Source organism: Xyrauchen texanus, chromosome 4 (assembly GCF_025860055.1).
Source record: "Xyrauchen texanus isolate HMW12.3.18 chromosome 4, RBS_HiC_50CHRs, whole genome shotgun sequence".
NCBI classification, from domain to species: domain Eukaryota; kingdom Metazoa; phylum Chordata; class Actinopteri; order Cypriniformes; family Catostomidae; genus Xyrauchen; species Xyrauchen texanus.
Window position 1 is genome coordinate 51,474,023 of NC_068279.1, and position 16,356 is coordinate 51,490,378.

At 40.9% G+C, this 16,356-nt stretch overlaps 1 protein-coding gene across 2 annotated transcripts in view; it reads right to left on the minus strand.

Annotated features, from left to right (window-relative positions):
• Positions 1–585: 585 nt before the first annotated feature.
• The window catches only part of LOC127643015 (MAP kinase-activated protein kinase 5), a 226,065-nt gene continuing 210,294 nt past the window's right edge, over positions 586–16,356 (minus strand). For both annotated transcript variants that reach the window (XM_052125531.1, XM_052125535.1), the window contains one exon: positions 586–1,515. In XM_052125531.1, coding sequence (XP_051981491.1) covers positions 1,421–1,515 — 95 coding nt within the window. In that variant the 3' untranslated portion in view covers positions 586–1,420. The remainder of the gene's footprint in view (positions 1,516–16,356) is intronic.

Consider the following 16,356-nt stretch of genomic DNA (forward strand, 5'->3'; position numbering starts at 1 on the left):
TGTGCCACAAGCTTAAAGCCTTATTCGGAAAGACACGAATAATGACTTCAAACGAATAATGAGTATCATATAAATTTTCCACTGAAACGTCTATGTTAATGTTTCACACGATTCACATTCATAAACCAACCTGAGAACAATGCTGAATTCCTGATCTGAAGAGATGATTTCACATGAGTTCGTCTGTCCAACTCTTAACATTGACCACAGTTATATTCACATCACTGATTAAGGAACTTATCTGGTTAAGCCTTTGTTATTTTACACTTTAATCAAAACCGTTTAAATGCTCAATATAGTACATATATTCAGAATATTCCTGCACACTTTATTTGAGGACTAAAACATGCTCATCCTTTTCCTGCTCTTTTCTTATGGAAATGCTAGAGAGGCTCACTCTTGCCATTAATTCCACTGCATTTCTCTAAATCTGCACATGTATTTTAACTAAATGTCCTCTACATTAAAATACGTGTGCACAAAATCAGCCTCGAGTGTATAGAAAAACTTTCTGATACACTTATGGGGCTTTTACCCGTTTGTAGGCTATATTGATTTATTCAAAAAATTTTATTGTTTGTATTTAATATTCACTGCATAATGTGTGTTTGGCATTTCACAATTGCTTGACACCTTCGTGCCTCCAGAATAACATTATTATACATGCACAGAAGAAAAACGAAAACAAACAGATATTAATGTCTGAAATACGAGAAACCACAGTTAACAACATATTCCACAGTTAATGTAGCCTACATATTCAGATTAATCTGGTAATAAAAAAAATACAATAATAATATAATTAAATAATAATAATTATTCTTATTATTAATATTTAATGAATAGTAATCAAAAGTATGTTTTATTCATAGAAAATATAAATGTAATAGTTACTTTCAAAATGTACTTATATTTTTTTCCATCTAGTTTTGACAAACTTCCAGTTTAATCCACATCGGATTCCAGCCAGATTCAGATAATTTGCCATAGCAAAAGATACAGATAATAGATAAATGGCAGCATACCCCTAGTAAATACCATTGAATCCCTCAAACAATAGTAAAGTTGAGGCAATAAATTAAATCTAAAATAGATATTGTGTGAAATCCCTTCCATTTCAGCAGGAAAAAACTGATTGGATTTCCAATTTGTCTAAATTTTAAGAAAAGAAAATACTGTATTTTTAAAAGACATTTCTTTACTGTAATTTATAGACAGAACAAATACCACCACCACCACCACCAACAACAACAACAACAACAACAACAACAACAACAACAACAACAACAACAACAACTTGGTTTCTACATATATACAACAAACTGCAGCATGACCATGGAAAAAGTCTGCAATTTAATACAAAAACACGTTTTGCAGTTATAATAAAAAAGTACAAAAGGAAATAGAACTCCAGCACTTGCTATTGGGAGTCTTGTAAATTTGTCTTCTCTTCAATGGCCTGTTTCACAATTTCAGCCAATTTTAAGCGATCTACTTTGTCTGAAAAAGTTCTACCTGTGAAGAAAGAAAAATAGGTCAGGTTAGGTTAGAATTGTCCTTTGCAATAATAGTGAAAATAATAACAGACTGATTATTCAATTGATCCAGAAATTATGGCTTTAGAAAAATGGAACAGTTTATAATAACTTACATGGATAACATTAACAAGCATTATAACATTATACAGTAATAAACAGATCATTAGTTAAAACGTATTATACATTCAAATAGTAGAATGTCATGAAAGTTTGATTAATAGTCCCTATATATACACTCACCTAAAGGATTATTAGGAACACCTGTTCAATTTCTCATTAATGCAATTATCTAATCAACCAATCACATGGCAGTTGCTTCAATGCATTTAGGGGTGTGGTCCTGGTCAAGACAATCTCCTGAACTCCAAACTGAATGTCAGAATGGGAAAGAAAGGTGATTTAAGCAATTTTGAGCGTGGCATGGTTGTTGGTGCCAGACGGGCCAGTCTGAGTATTTCACAATCTGCTCAGTTACTGGGATTTTCATGCACAACCATTTCTAGGGTTTACAAAGAATGGCGTGAAAAGGAAAAACATCCAGTATGCGGCAGTCCTGTGGGCTGAAAATGCCTTGTTGATGCTAGAGGTCAGAGGAGAATGGGCCGACTGATTCAAGCTGATAGAAGAGCAACTTTGCCTGAAATAACCACTCGTTACAACCGAGGTATGCAGCAAAGCATTTGTGAAGCCACAACACGCACAACCTTGAGGCGGATGGGCTACAACAGCAGAAGACCCCACCAGGTACCACTCATCTCCACTACAAATAGGAAAAAGAGGCTACAATTTGCAAGAGCTCACCAAAATTGGACAGTTGAAGACTGAAAAATGTTGCCTGGTCTGATGAGTCTCGATTTCTGTTGAGACATTCAGATGGTAGAGTCAGAATTTGGCGTAAACAGAATGAGAACATGGATCCATCATGCCTTGTTACCACTGTGCTGGCTGGTGGTGGTGGTGTAATGGTGTGGGGGATGTATTCTTGGCACACTTTAGGCCCCTTAGTGCCAATTGGGCATCATTTAAATGCCACGGCCTACCTGAGCATTGTTTCTGACCATGTCCATCCCTTTATGGCCACCATGTACCCATCTTCTGATGGCTAATTCCAGCAGGATAATGCACCATGTCACAAAGCTCGAATCATTTCAAATTGGTTTCTTGAACATGACAATGAGTTCACTGTACTAAAATGGCCCCCCAGTCACCAGATCTCAACCCAATAGAGCATCTTTGGGATGTGGTGGAACGGGAGCTTCGTGCCCTGGATGTGCATCCCACAAATCTCCATCAACTGCAAGATGCTATCCTATCAATATGGGCCAACATTTCAAAAGAATGCTTTCAGCACCTTGTTGAATCAATGCCACGTAGAATTAAGGCAGTTCTGAAGGTGAAAGGGGTCAAACACAGTATTAGTATGGTGTTCCTAATAATCCTTTAGGTGAGTGTGTATATATATATATATATATATATATATATATATATATATATATTAGTCATATATATATATATGACTAATAAAAGTGTAAAGAGTTGAACAGAATTTTCTTTATTAGATGCTCATAAAGGTGATCAGTCAGGACTGATGTTTTTTGATTCCACCTGTTACGTTAACTGGAGAAAAAAATTGGAAAATTTTTATCAGCAAAAATGTCTAATGTAATTTGTCATATATCAATCACATTTTGTTTCTGAATTGTGCAGTATTTCTTAATGCCTGCTTGTGCATATATATGTATATGTATTTTGACACATTACCAGTTAGTCTTTATTTATTTTTTAAACTGAACCATTAATGAAACATTAGCTTACTTGTAACTGAGATTCTATGACCCTGTTTCCACCAGATATTCAGATGCGTTTTTGGTGATCAGATCAGATGTGGTCAGCGCTAAATACAGGTCTAAACGGGGTCTAAAACATTTTTTGATCGGATCACAAAACATGAATGTGGTCAAAAACGCATGTAGCCGCATTTGAGGTGTAAACGCTAATCTGTCCTGAATGCGTCCTGGACAGCAGATATCAACATGCATGGACACTTATGAGAAGCACAAACATCTGCACCAGGTTAATACAGGTAATAAACGAAATAACGGACAATTCTGCTCTAAGTGTTGATTTTGGGCTTTGATAAAATTTCAGCTGGATCTGGGAGCGCACCTTTATTTTCATACTTTTTGTCTTTTCTGCAGTTTATTATCATGCAGTAACAAAGTGATTGATTTATTGTTATATCCTTAGTAAGAAAGAATGAAGGAGATTCTTAAATAAGGAATTCTTTAATAAACAGTATCAGTAGCAAACTAGTACAGCACAGATAGTAGCTCGTGCAACGCTTCACTTCTCTTATTCCCCTATTCTCAATATTCACATATCCCGAACCTCTACCGCCACCTACTGTCCAGTATGCACAGAAGAACACAACATATTCCCCCATCACTTAAAGCAACCTGTCTACACAGATATTTAAGAACAAAAGAAACTCCATAACAAAGTTACCAAATTACCAAAGCATTCACTTTGTTATGTAACATAATTACTTAACTCAATCAGGCTAAAGAACAAAAATAAGTTTTACTAAAATTCTAAGAATGTAGTATTCATATTAAAATCAACAACAAGATGACTTAATGAATTACTCATCCTTATATAGTCACGCAATGCAAGGTGACTAAGTAACACAGTCTTCCAGCCAACGAGGAGGTCGTCTCACATGGGTAGACACCCTTTGAAGAGTTTCGGGAACTTGAGGCGCCAGAGGAGGATGAAACTGAAATGACAAGTCCACAGCATCCATGTCAGTAGTCTCCGAAACAGGTGCAACAGAACGAGCCAGGTGGGAAGCATGCCAGTTCTTCCCGTCTGATAACATGTAAGTACACGCACCCAGTTTACGCACAATTTGACGTGGGTTGGAAAACCTCGGATGCGCTTTCGGAACATGAGTTGGAATGCGCACACGCACCCAATCTCCACTTTGAAATCAGGAGTGTGAGCTACACGTCTGGAGTCAGTGTATGCTTTCATTTTCTTTTGTTTCAAAGAAACTCGCTGCAGAAGCGCAGGCGCATCCTGACGCGTTGTGCGAGGAGGAAGAACATTAAGACGCGTTCAGCATCCTTCTGCCATGAAGCAACTCAAATGGGGATAGTCCTGTGGCAGAATGTGGTGTAGCACGATACACTTGGAGAAATTCCGTGACTGCAGGTTTCCACGGCTTCGTATCCAGAACAGCAGACTGAATGCAGCCTTTCAACACGCCGATGAAATCGTTCGACAGCTCCATTCGCGGCAGGGTGGTACAAAGAAGTACGTATGTGTTGAATGTTTCTCTCTTTTAGGAACATAGCAAATTCTGCTGACGTAAATTGTGCTCCATTATCAGACACGAGAGTACATGGATTCCCGTGATCTACTAAACACAGATGACAAGAAGGTGGTAACATTGCGAGTAGTGACGAAGCGGTGAAAGCGACTTCAGGCCACTTACTGTGATAATCAATCAATGTCAGCGATAACGACAGTCCCATACAGCGGTTTCAAATGGACCAACCACATCTATAGCTACCTTTTCCCACGGTACAGACGGAAAAGGCACTGGCTGCAGCGGCGCAGCAGAGGTGTTGGCAGTCTTGTCAGAGGACAGACACATTTGACAGGTCTGTATATGCTCTTTAACCAGACAATCTATGCCTGGCCACCAGTACTGTTCACGAAGGCATTGTTTTGTGCGCACAATTCCCTGGTGGCCTTCATGAGCTAACCTCACCAATGTGTGCCTCAGCGCGACAGGTACAACCAGACATGATCCTCTGAACACATAATCGTGCTGCACACTCAGTTCATCACGTAGTTTGAAGTAAGGACGTAGCATATTATCCACAGAAGTTGAAGAGGAAGGCCAACCGCAAGCAATTTGTGTGCGTAATGCACTCAGTTCAGAGCACGTCGCGGAAGCAGAGCCAAACTCAGCAGGTGACAGAGCTGACATTGCAGGAGACATAAACGCCACAAACTCAGGTTCAGCATTCATGCAGTCTTCATCCGAAGCAGGTAAAGGCAGACGAGACAGACAGTCAGCAGTGCAATTTTGAGCCCCAGGCCGGTACATCACATCATAGTTAAAGCACAGTAACCGCGCTGCCCAGCGCGCAATGCGCATTCCGGCGCGATCAGTACCTTTGGATGAGAGGAGCACAGTTAACGCTTGGTGGTCCATCCGCAGGAGGAATTTACGACCCCACAAGTAGGTTCGCCACTTTTCAACGGCCCATACACATGCAAGTGCTTCCTTTTCAATAGTTGAGTACTTGCGCTCAGCAGGTGACAATGTCCGGACGCTAAAAGCGACAATGCGCTCAGTCTTGTTCTCATGAACTTGAGCAAGAACATCGCCCAGACCATAGTCAGAGGCATCTGTAGATACCACCGTAGGCAAATCTGGGTCGAACAATGAAAGTGCAGGACTGTCAATGAGCAACTTTTTTACAGCATCAAAGCATTGCTGAGCTTCCTCCGACCAGACGAAATCTGAGCCCTGCCTGATGCACGCACGCAGAGGTTCAACTACAGTGGCAAAGTGAGGAATAAAGTTATTGTACCACGATAGTAGCCCGATGAAAGTACGGAGTTGAGGAGCATCTTTTGGAGCTGGTGCATGAAGAATGGCAGAAAGGTGATCCTCATCATGTTGAATTCCTTGCGCGTTCACCATATGACCCAGAAAGTGGAGAGCTGTGCCAGATTCCACCACGAAGAATGACATAGAGCAGGTGACGTCATCCTTAGAGACAGTGACAGGTAAGCAGCCAAGTATAGGAATCGGAGCACAAGAATATGTCACTAGTTTCAATGAAGGTGGCAGCAAAGCGTCTTCTTTGAAGTGTGTGTCATACACAATTTTCAGCAAGATAGAAACAGATGACCCAGAATCCACGATAAGCTCGATAGGCACAGATGTAGTTGTGGTTGCAATAAGAGTAGTGCACCGAATTTTATCCATTAGTGAGTCATGCATATAAAGAATCTGAACTTCAGGCAAGTCAATTTCACGCACTGAGCAAGCTTGTCCCGAATGACACACCCGCGAATAATGTCCCATCTTTTGACAGTTATTACACTGTGCCGATACAGCAGGACAACTACTATCATTTGCAAGGTGTTTCTGAGATCCACAGCGATAGCATTCACGAGAGGACGAAGCAGGTGCAGTAGTTGACGAAGGCTTTGAAGAACGCTTTGTAGACGGTGGCTTAAAAGGTGGTCTACGACGGAAACGTCCAGCTGCAGGTGAAGGCTTTGCATGTATTACTTGCACAGGAATAGAACGAGTATTTGATAATAATTTGGCTTGTTCACCAGCAGCTTCTGTTTGGGTGGCAATAGTAATGGCTTTTTCCAGAGTCAAATCAGATTCCAAAAGCAGTCTCTCACAAATCTGATGACTGGACACATGCTCCACCAACTGGTCACGCAACATTTCGTCCAGAGTAGCTGCAAAGTCACAAGTAACTGCTAAGTCCCGTAAAGCAGCTACGTACTGAATTATAGTTTCCCCTGGTGCCTGAACACGTTTCCTGAAAGCGTGGCGCTTAGCCACTATGTTCCGTCGGGGGGTAAAATGCGCTTCCAAGGCCGCAATCGCATCTTCCATCGAATCACCTGGATTCGGCAAGGAATAGAACAATCTTTGTCCTTCAGTCCCCAGACAATGTAGCAGTAGTGCTCGTTTGCGCTCGACCGGCCATGCATCTCCAGATGCACCACAACCAGCAAATAATTCCAGAACATCCGTAGCCACGTGCCGAAAGGAATAGTTGGTTCTCCAGGACATGGCAAAAATGGCGTGGGAAATGTAGAAACAGCTGCCATCGTCAAAAAAAAAGTACCTCGTCGCCAATTTGTTATATCCTTAGTAAGAAAGAATGAAGGAGATTCTTAAATAAGGAATTCTTTAATGAACAGTATCAGTAGCAAACTAGTACAGCACAGATAGTAGCTCGTGCAACGCTTCACTTCTCTTATTCCCCTATTCTCAATATTCACATATCCCGAACCTCTACCGCCACCTACTGTCCAGTATGCACAGAAGAACACAACATTTATGTCATCATGAAACATCCAAATCCGATCACAAGTGGTCACAGGAGACGCATTTAAGCATCCACGTGTAAACAGCGATGTGTCTCACCTGACCACATGTGATTGGATCACCCGATCTTAATACCAGGTGGACACGGCTCTAAATGTGTGTGCTTCTCATACATGTCTCCCTCATGTTGATATCAGCCACACTGAAGAATTTTATTCTTGTTAAGTTCTTGTGCATGTTCATGTATTCGCTTTTTTAAATGTTCCGATTGTGCAATTATATATAGCACTCTGCTGAACTGGTACATGAGCCAAATGCTGAATGTGTTTTTAGTGGACAAATCTCAAAACAGTGGACCCCGTTACAGCTGTCTTTAGCGTAGTCCATTTCAAACGGTTCGCCCTAAAATTACGATACAAGAAAATTAATTCACAAACCTTCAACAAACATGAAAAGAGTGACTTGTGTCCATTTTTGCGCTTATCTGCAATATTTGCAAAGAGGAAAATATAAGAAAAACAGCTTAAAATAATAAAGCAGGTAGGGATATGTGAGTGATGTTTTATTTTCCATTTATTTTTGTCTTCTACTAGCCAATAAATTGCTATCCCCTTTATACAAATATGTCCTTTCAAAAGGAAACTAGAAAAAAAGTTCGTCGAGACAAACTTTAAGTTGGCTTGTGAAAGTTTGGACCAGAAAGTTTGAAGAGGTTTAAAGTAGTTTGAAGTTTAAATTAGTTTAAAGTAGTTTATAGTTTAAAGTAGTTTGAAGTTTAAAGTAGTTTATAGTTTAAATTAGTTTAAAGTTTTAATAAGTTTGCAGTTTAAATTAGTTTAAAGTTTAAAGTAGTTTGTAGTTTAAAGTAGTTTAAAATTTAACTTAGTTGATAGATAGATAGATGGATAGATAGATAGACACGTTTTAGCATGTTTTAGCACGAGGCTAGCATGTTTTTAGCATGTTTTAGCACTCCGCTAGGCAATGCTAGCATGTGTTAGCATTATGCTAGCACGTTTTTAGCATGTTTTAGCACTTCGCTAGGCGATGCTAATATATGTTAACATGATGCTAGCACGTTTTTAGCATGTTTTAGCACTTCGCTAGGCGATGCTAGCATGTGTTATCATGATGCTAACACGTTTTTAGCATTTTTGGCACTTCGCTAGGCAATGCTAACATGTATTAGCATGATTTTAGCACGTTTTTAGCATGTTTTAAAACTCCGCTAGGCGATGCTAGCATGTGTTAGCATGATGCTAGCACGTTTTTAGCATGTTTTAGCACTTCACTAGGCTATGCTAGCATGTGTTAGCATGATGCTAGCACATTTTTAGCATCTTTTAGCACTTCGCTAGGCGATGGTAGCATGTGTTAGCATGATGCTAGCACATTTTTAGCATCTTTTAGCACTTCGCTAAGCGATGCTAGCATGTGTTATCATGATGCTAGCACGTTTTTAGCATTTTTAGCACTTCGCTAGGCGATGCTAGCATGTGTTATCATGATGCTAGCACGTTTTTAGCATTTTTAGCACTTCGCTAGGCGATGCTAGCATGTGTTAGCATGATGCTAGCACGTTTTTAGCCTTTTTTTGCACTTCGTTAGGCGATGCTAGCACATTTTTAGCATGTTTTAGCACTTCGCTAGGCGATGCTAACATGTGTTAACATGATGTTAGCACGTTTTAGCACTTCGCTAGGCAATTTTAGCATGATGCTAGCACATTTTTAGCTTGTTTTAGCACTTCACTAGTCAATGCTAGCATGTGTTAGCATGATGCTAGCACGTTTTTAGCATGTTTTAGCGTGTGGCTATGAAGATTTTAGGTCATTACTTTTTGGCTGCTTGATAAAATAAATCCTCTGAGGGAGAGAGAGAGGGAGAGATGCAGGGCTGACAGGACCTTTTTGTCTGTGTGTGTGAAAATGTCAGTTGGGATTTAAATATCTGAACATTCCGCAATGTTAAGTCAATGGGAGTTTTTTCCGAGTTTTATCGTAATTTTTAGGAAAACCGTAAGTCCATCAGTTAGAAAAGATATAGCACACTATTCGGGATTAGTCTGAAAGTCTGTGCCGAGTTTGGTACCTGTAGCTTAAAAGCTCTAGGAGGAGTTAGATACCGAAATTTCACCGCTAAGAAGAATAAGAAGCGGAAGAATAACTAGAAAAAGTTAGTCGAGACAAACTTTAAGTTGGCTTGTGAAAGTTTAGACCAGAAAGTTTGAAGAAGTTTAAAGTAGTTTGAAGTTTAAATTAGTTTAAAGTAGTTTAAAGTAGTTTATAGTTTAAAGTAGTTTGAAGTTTAAAGTAGTTTATAGTTTAAATGAGTTTAAAGTTTAAATTAGTTTAAAGTAGTTTGTAGTTTAAATTAGTTTAAAGTTTAAAGTAGTTTGTAGTTTAAAGTCGTTTAAAGTTTAACTTAGTTGCTAGATAGATAGATAGATAGATAGATAGATAGATAGATAGATAGATAGATAGATAGATAGATAGACACAGATAGATAGATAGATAGATAGATAGATAGATATTTACCCTCAGATAGATAGATAGATAGAGAGAGAGATAGATATTTACCCTCAGATAGATAGATAGATAGATAGATATTGACCCTCAAATAGATAGATAGATAGATATTGACCCTCAGTTAGCATGATGCTAACACGTTTTTAGCATGTTTTAGCACTTCGCTAGGCAATGCTAGCATGTGTTAGCATGATGCTAGCACGTTTTATCATGTTTTAGCAATTAGCTAGATGATGCTAGCATGTGTTAGCATGATGCTAACACGCTTTTAGCATATTTTAGCACTTCGTTAGGCTGATGCTAACATGTGTTAGCATGATGGTATCACGCTTTTAGATTTTTTAGCACTTCGCTAGACGATGCTAAGCATGTGTTATCATGATGCTAACACGCTTTCAGCATGTTTTCACACTTCGCTAGGCGATGTTAACATGTGTTAGCATGATGCTTAAGACGCTTTTAGCATGTTTTAGCGACTCGGCTAGGCGATGCTAGCATGTGTTAGCATGATGCTAACACGCTTTTAGCATTTTTAGCACTTCAGCTAGGCGATGCTAGCATGTGTTAGCATGATGCTAGCACGCTTTTAGCATGTTTTAGCACTCGCTAGGCGATGCTAGCATGTGTTAGCATGATGCTAGCGACGTTTTAAGCACGTTTTAACATTTTTTAGCACTTCGCTAGGCGTATGCTAAGACGCTTTTAGCATGTTTTAGCCCTTCGCTAGGCGATGCTAGCTTGTGTTAGCATGATGCTAACGACGTTTTTAGCATGTTTTAGCACTTCGCTAGGCGATTTTAGCATGATGCTAAGCACATTTTTAGCTTGTTTTAACACTTGGCTAGTCAATGCTAAGCATGTGTTAGCATGATGCTAAGCATGTTTTTAGCATGTTTTAGCGTGTGGCTATGAAGATTTTAGGTCATTACTTTTTGGCTGCTTGATAAAATAAATCCTCTGAGGGAGAGAGAGGGAGAGATGCAGGGCTGACAGGCCCTTTTTGTCTGTGTGTGTGAAAATGTCAGTTGAGATTTAAATTTCTGAACATTCCAGCAATGTTAAGTCAATGGGAGTTTTTTCCGAGTTTGATCGTCATTTTAGGAAAACCGTAAGTCCGATCAGTTAGAAAAGATATAGCAACTCGAGTCAGAACAGTTTGAGTGTCTGTGCCGAGTTTGGAGTATGTGGAGTTAAAGCTCTAGGAGGAGATAGATATAGAAATTTCACCGCTAAGAAGAATCGGAATAATAATAAGTTTAAGTAGGATTTCAGTAAGTTGGCTCTCACAAGCCAACTTAACTAGATGGGTACATTTCCTGAAGAAAATGTGAGTGGTGCTTGCCGTGGCAAAACTCGTCAAACAGCATGTTATAACTTGAAAAGAGCAAAAATTATGGTCATAAATAAATCAACCCAGAAGTCTGTATGATTTTCTGGTGCAGAAATATGTGATTTGTCACTCAGTTGCTTGGGTAACCCCATCTGGTTGCTAGGCAGTTACCATAGTGATACTAATCAAGTCTCCTTGCCATCCTGATTGAAATAAATCAACCCAGAAATCTCTATGTTTTTCTGATGCAGAGATATGTGATTTGTTACTCGGTTGCTAGGGTAACCCCATCTGGTTGCTAGGCAGTTACCATAGTGATACTTATCAAATCTCCTTGCCATCCTGATTGAAATAAATCAACCCAGAAGTCTGTACGATTTTCTGGTGCAGAGATATGTGATTTGTTACTCGGTTGCTAGGGTAACCCCATATGGTTGCTAGGCAGTTACCATAGTGATACTTATCAAGTCTCCTTGCCATCCTGATTGAAATAAACCAACCCAGAAGTCTCTACATTTTTCTGATGCAGAGATATGTGAGTTGTTGCTTGGTTGCTAGGGTAACCACATCTGGTTGCTATGCAGGTACGAAGGTAATACAATACATGGCTCCTCTCCATCCTGAGTGAAATAAGTCAACCCGGAAGTCTCTACTATTTTCTGGTGCAGAGTTATGTGATTTGTTACTCGGTTGCTAGGGTAACCCCATGTGGTTGCTAGGCAGTTACCAAGGTAATACAATACAAGGCTCCTTTCCATCCTGATTGAAATAAATCAACCCAGAATTCTCTGCGATTTTCTGGTGTAGGGATATGTGATTTGTTACCCGGTTGCTAGGGTACTCTGTTTAGTTGCTAGGGAGTGGCTTGGCAACTGCCATTCATGAAACTCCAAAGGCTGCTTGTAAGTATGAATGATATAAACAAACTCCCATGCCTCTGTGACATTCAGAATGGAAGATATCCCTCTATGGATTTTGGTTGCTAAGGTGCTCGACAATGGTTGCTAGGGAGGGGCTAGGAAGTGTTGAGGTGATTCATGATTGGCTGTTTGCTGCCCCGAGTCAAACGAGACCACCCTTGTGTTTCTATGATACTTCTATCCGGAGATATCCCTTTGATATCTTTCATTAGAAGTCTATGGGACTTGTTGCTAAGGTGCTGTAAATGGTTGCTAGGGCATGGCTTGATAGCTTCACAATGATCCTGAGAGACTGATTGGTCGTCTGTGTAAAATGAGCCCGCCCCCTTGTCTCTATGACACTGTGATCCAGAGCTATGTTCACTACAAAATCCCTATGCCATTTCATTTCATGGGCTGTCCTTCACCATAGTAAGTCAATGGGGGCAATTTTGGGCAACTTTGGGCAGCTCCTGCCCCCCAGGGTTGCAACTTTGACCCCATTTTGAGGTATGCTCTTACAGAGCCTGGCAGCCTCTTCAAATGTGGCAAATCACACGTTTCTGCGAAATTCTCGCTCGGAGCTGTGAGTCGTGAAAGTTTGTCGCAATGTTAAGTCTATGGGATTTTCCGGCCGCTTTTTTGCCCCTGGGGCAAATACCGTACCCCCGATCACTTATAAAAGTCATTCCACACCTCTCCTCAATAGGCCGCTTGATTTGACGCCACACTCAGGGGTGTGTGACAAAAGATGCGGGACAAGTTACGTGCCGAACTTTTGTGTGGAAGAATAATAATGACTAGATAGGTACATTTCCTGAAGAAAATGTGAGTGGTGCTTGCCGTGGCAAAACTCGTCAAATAGCATGCTTGAAAAGAACAAAAATTATGGTCATAAATAAATCAACCCAGAAGTCTGTACGATTTTCTGGTGCAGAAATATGTGATTTGTTACTGGGTTGCTAGGGTAACCCCATCTGGTTGCTAGGAAGTTTCCATAGTGACACTAATGAAGTCTCCTTGCCATCCTGGTTGAAATAAATCAACCCAGAAGTCAGTACGATTTTCTGGTGCAGAAATATGTGATTTCTTACTCGGTTGCTAGGGTACTATGTGTAGTTGCTAGGGAGTGGCTTGGCAGCTGCCAATCATGAAATTCCAAAGGCTGCTTGTCAGTATGAATGATATAAACCAACTCCCATGCCTCTGTGACATTCAAAATGGAAGATATCCCTCTATGGATTTTGGTTGCTAAGGTGCTCGACAATGGTTGCTAGGGAGGGGCTAGGAAGTGTTGAGGTGATTCATGATTGGCTGTTTGCTGCCCCGAGTCAAACGAGACCACCCTTGTGTTTGTATGACACTTCTATCCGGAGATAACCCTTTGATCTCTTTCATTAGAAGTCTATGGGACTTGTTGCTAAGGTGCTCTAAATGGTTGCTAGGGCGTGGCTTGATAGCTTTGCAATGATCCTGAGAGACTGATTGGTCGTCTAAGTAAAATGAGGCAGGCCCCTTGTCTCTATGACACTGTGAGTTTTGTTAAGAGATATAAAAATAAAAATAATAATAACTAGATGGGTACATTTCCTGAAGAAAATGTGAGTGGTGCTTGCCGTGGCGAAACTCGTCAAACAGCATGCTGTAACTCGAAAAGAACAAAAATCGCGGTCGTAAATAAATCAACCCGGAAGTCTGTACGATTTTCTGATGCAGAAATATGTGATTTGTTACTCGGTTGCTAGGGTAAGCCCGTGTGGTTGCTATGCAGTTACCGAGGTGATACGATCTGCGGCTTCTTTCCACCCGAGCGAAACAAGTCAACCCGGAAGTCTCTACGTTTTTCTGATGCAGAGATATGTGATTTGTTACTCTGTTGCTAGGGTAACCCCATGTGGTTGCTAGGCAGTTACCGTAGCGATTCTTATCAAATGTCCTTGCCATCCTGATTGAAATAAATCAACCCAGAAGTCTCTCTGATTTTCTGGTGCAGAGATATAGTTGTAGCTAAACAGTTGACAGGGTACTCTGTTTGGTTGCTAGGGAGTGGCTTGGCAGTGGCCAATCGTGAAAGTCCAAAGGCTGCTTGTCAGTATGAATGATATAAACCAACTCCCATGCCTCTGTGACATTCATAATGGAAGATATCCCTCTATGGATTTTGTTGCTAAGGTGCTCGACAATGGTTGCTAGGGAGGGGCTAGGAAGTGTTGAGGTGATTCATGATTGGCTGTTTGCTGCCCGAGTGAAAGCGAGACCACCCTTGTGTTTCTATGACGCTTATATCCGGAGATATCCCTTTGATGTTTTTCATTAGAAGTCTATGGGAGTTGTTGCTAAGGTGCTCTAAATTGTTGCTAGGGCGTGGCTTGATAGCTTCTCAATGATCCCGAGAGACTGATTGGTCGTCTGAGTAAAATGAGCCCGGCCCCTTGTCTCTACGACACTGTGATCCGGAGCTATGTTCAATACAAAATCCCTATTTCATGGTCCGTCCTACACCATTGTAAGTCAATGGGGGCAACTTTGGGCAGCTCCTGCCCCCCAGGGGTGCAACATTTACCCCATATTGAGGTAAGCTCTTACAGAGCCTGCCAGCCTCTTCAAATGTGGCAAATCACACGTTTCTGCGAAATCCTCGCTCGGAGCTGTGACGCGTCAAAGTTTGACGCAATGTTAAGTCTATGGGATTTTTCGGTCGCTTTTTGCCCCTGGGGCAAACACCGTACCCGATAAGCTTATAAAAGTCATAGCACACGTGTCCTCAATAGGCCGTTCGATTTGACACCTCATTTGTGGGTCTACGCCAAGCGGTGCTGGGACGAGTTAGGTGCGAAGTTTTGTACTGGAGATATAATAATAAGAAGAAAAACTAGATAGGTACATTTCCTGAAGAAAATGTGAGTGGTGCTTGCCGTGGCAAAACTAGATCAAATAGCCTGCTTGAAAAGAACAGAAATTGTGGTCATAAATAAATCAACCCAGAAGTCTGTATAATGTTCTGGTGCAGAAATATGTGATTTGTTAGTAGGTTGCTAGGGTAACCCCATGTGGTTGCTAGGCAGTTACCATAGTGATACTAATCAAGTGTCCTTGCCATCCTGATTGAAATAAGTCAAACCGGAAGTCTGTATGTTTTTGTGATGCAGAGATATGTGATTTGTTACTCGGTTGCTAGGGTAAGCCCATCTGGTTGCTAGGCAGTTACCATAGTGATACTAATGAAGTCTCCTTTCCATCCTGATTGAAATAAGTCAACCCGGAAGTCTCTACGTTTTCTGATGCAGAGATATGTGATTTGTTACTCGGTTGCTAGGGTAACCCCATCTGGTTGCTAGGCAGTTACCATAGTGATACTAATCAAGTCTCCTTGCCATCCTGATTGAAATAAATCAACCCAGAAGTCTCTCTGATTTTCTGGTGCAGAGATATAGTTACTGCTAAGCGGTTGCTAGGGTACTCTGTTTAGTTGCTAGGGAGTGGCTTGGCAGCTGCCAATCATGAATCTCCAAAGGCTGCTTGTCAGTATGAATGATATAAACCAACTCCCATGCCTCTGTGACATTCAGAATGGAAGATATCCCTCTATGGATTTTGGTTGTTAAGGTGCTTCGACAATGGTTGCTAGGGAGGGGCTAGGAAGTGTTGATTTGATGCATGATTGGCTGTTTGCTGTCCGAGTCAAGCGAGACCACCCTTGTGTTTCTATGACACTTCTATCCGGAGATATCCCTTTGATCTGTTTCAATAGAAGTCTATGGGACTTGTTGCTAAGGTGCTCTTAATGGTTGCTAGGGCGTGGCTTGATAGCTTCACAATGATCCTGAGAGACTGATTGGTCGTCTGAGTAAAATGAGCCCACCCCTCGTCTCTATGACACTGTGATCCAGAGCTATGTTCAATACAAATCCCTATGCCTTTTCATTTCATGGGCAGTCCTACACCATTATAAGTCAATTGGGGC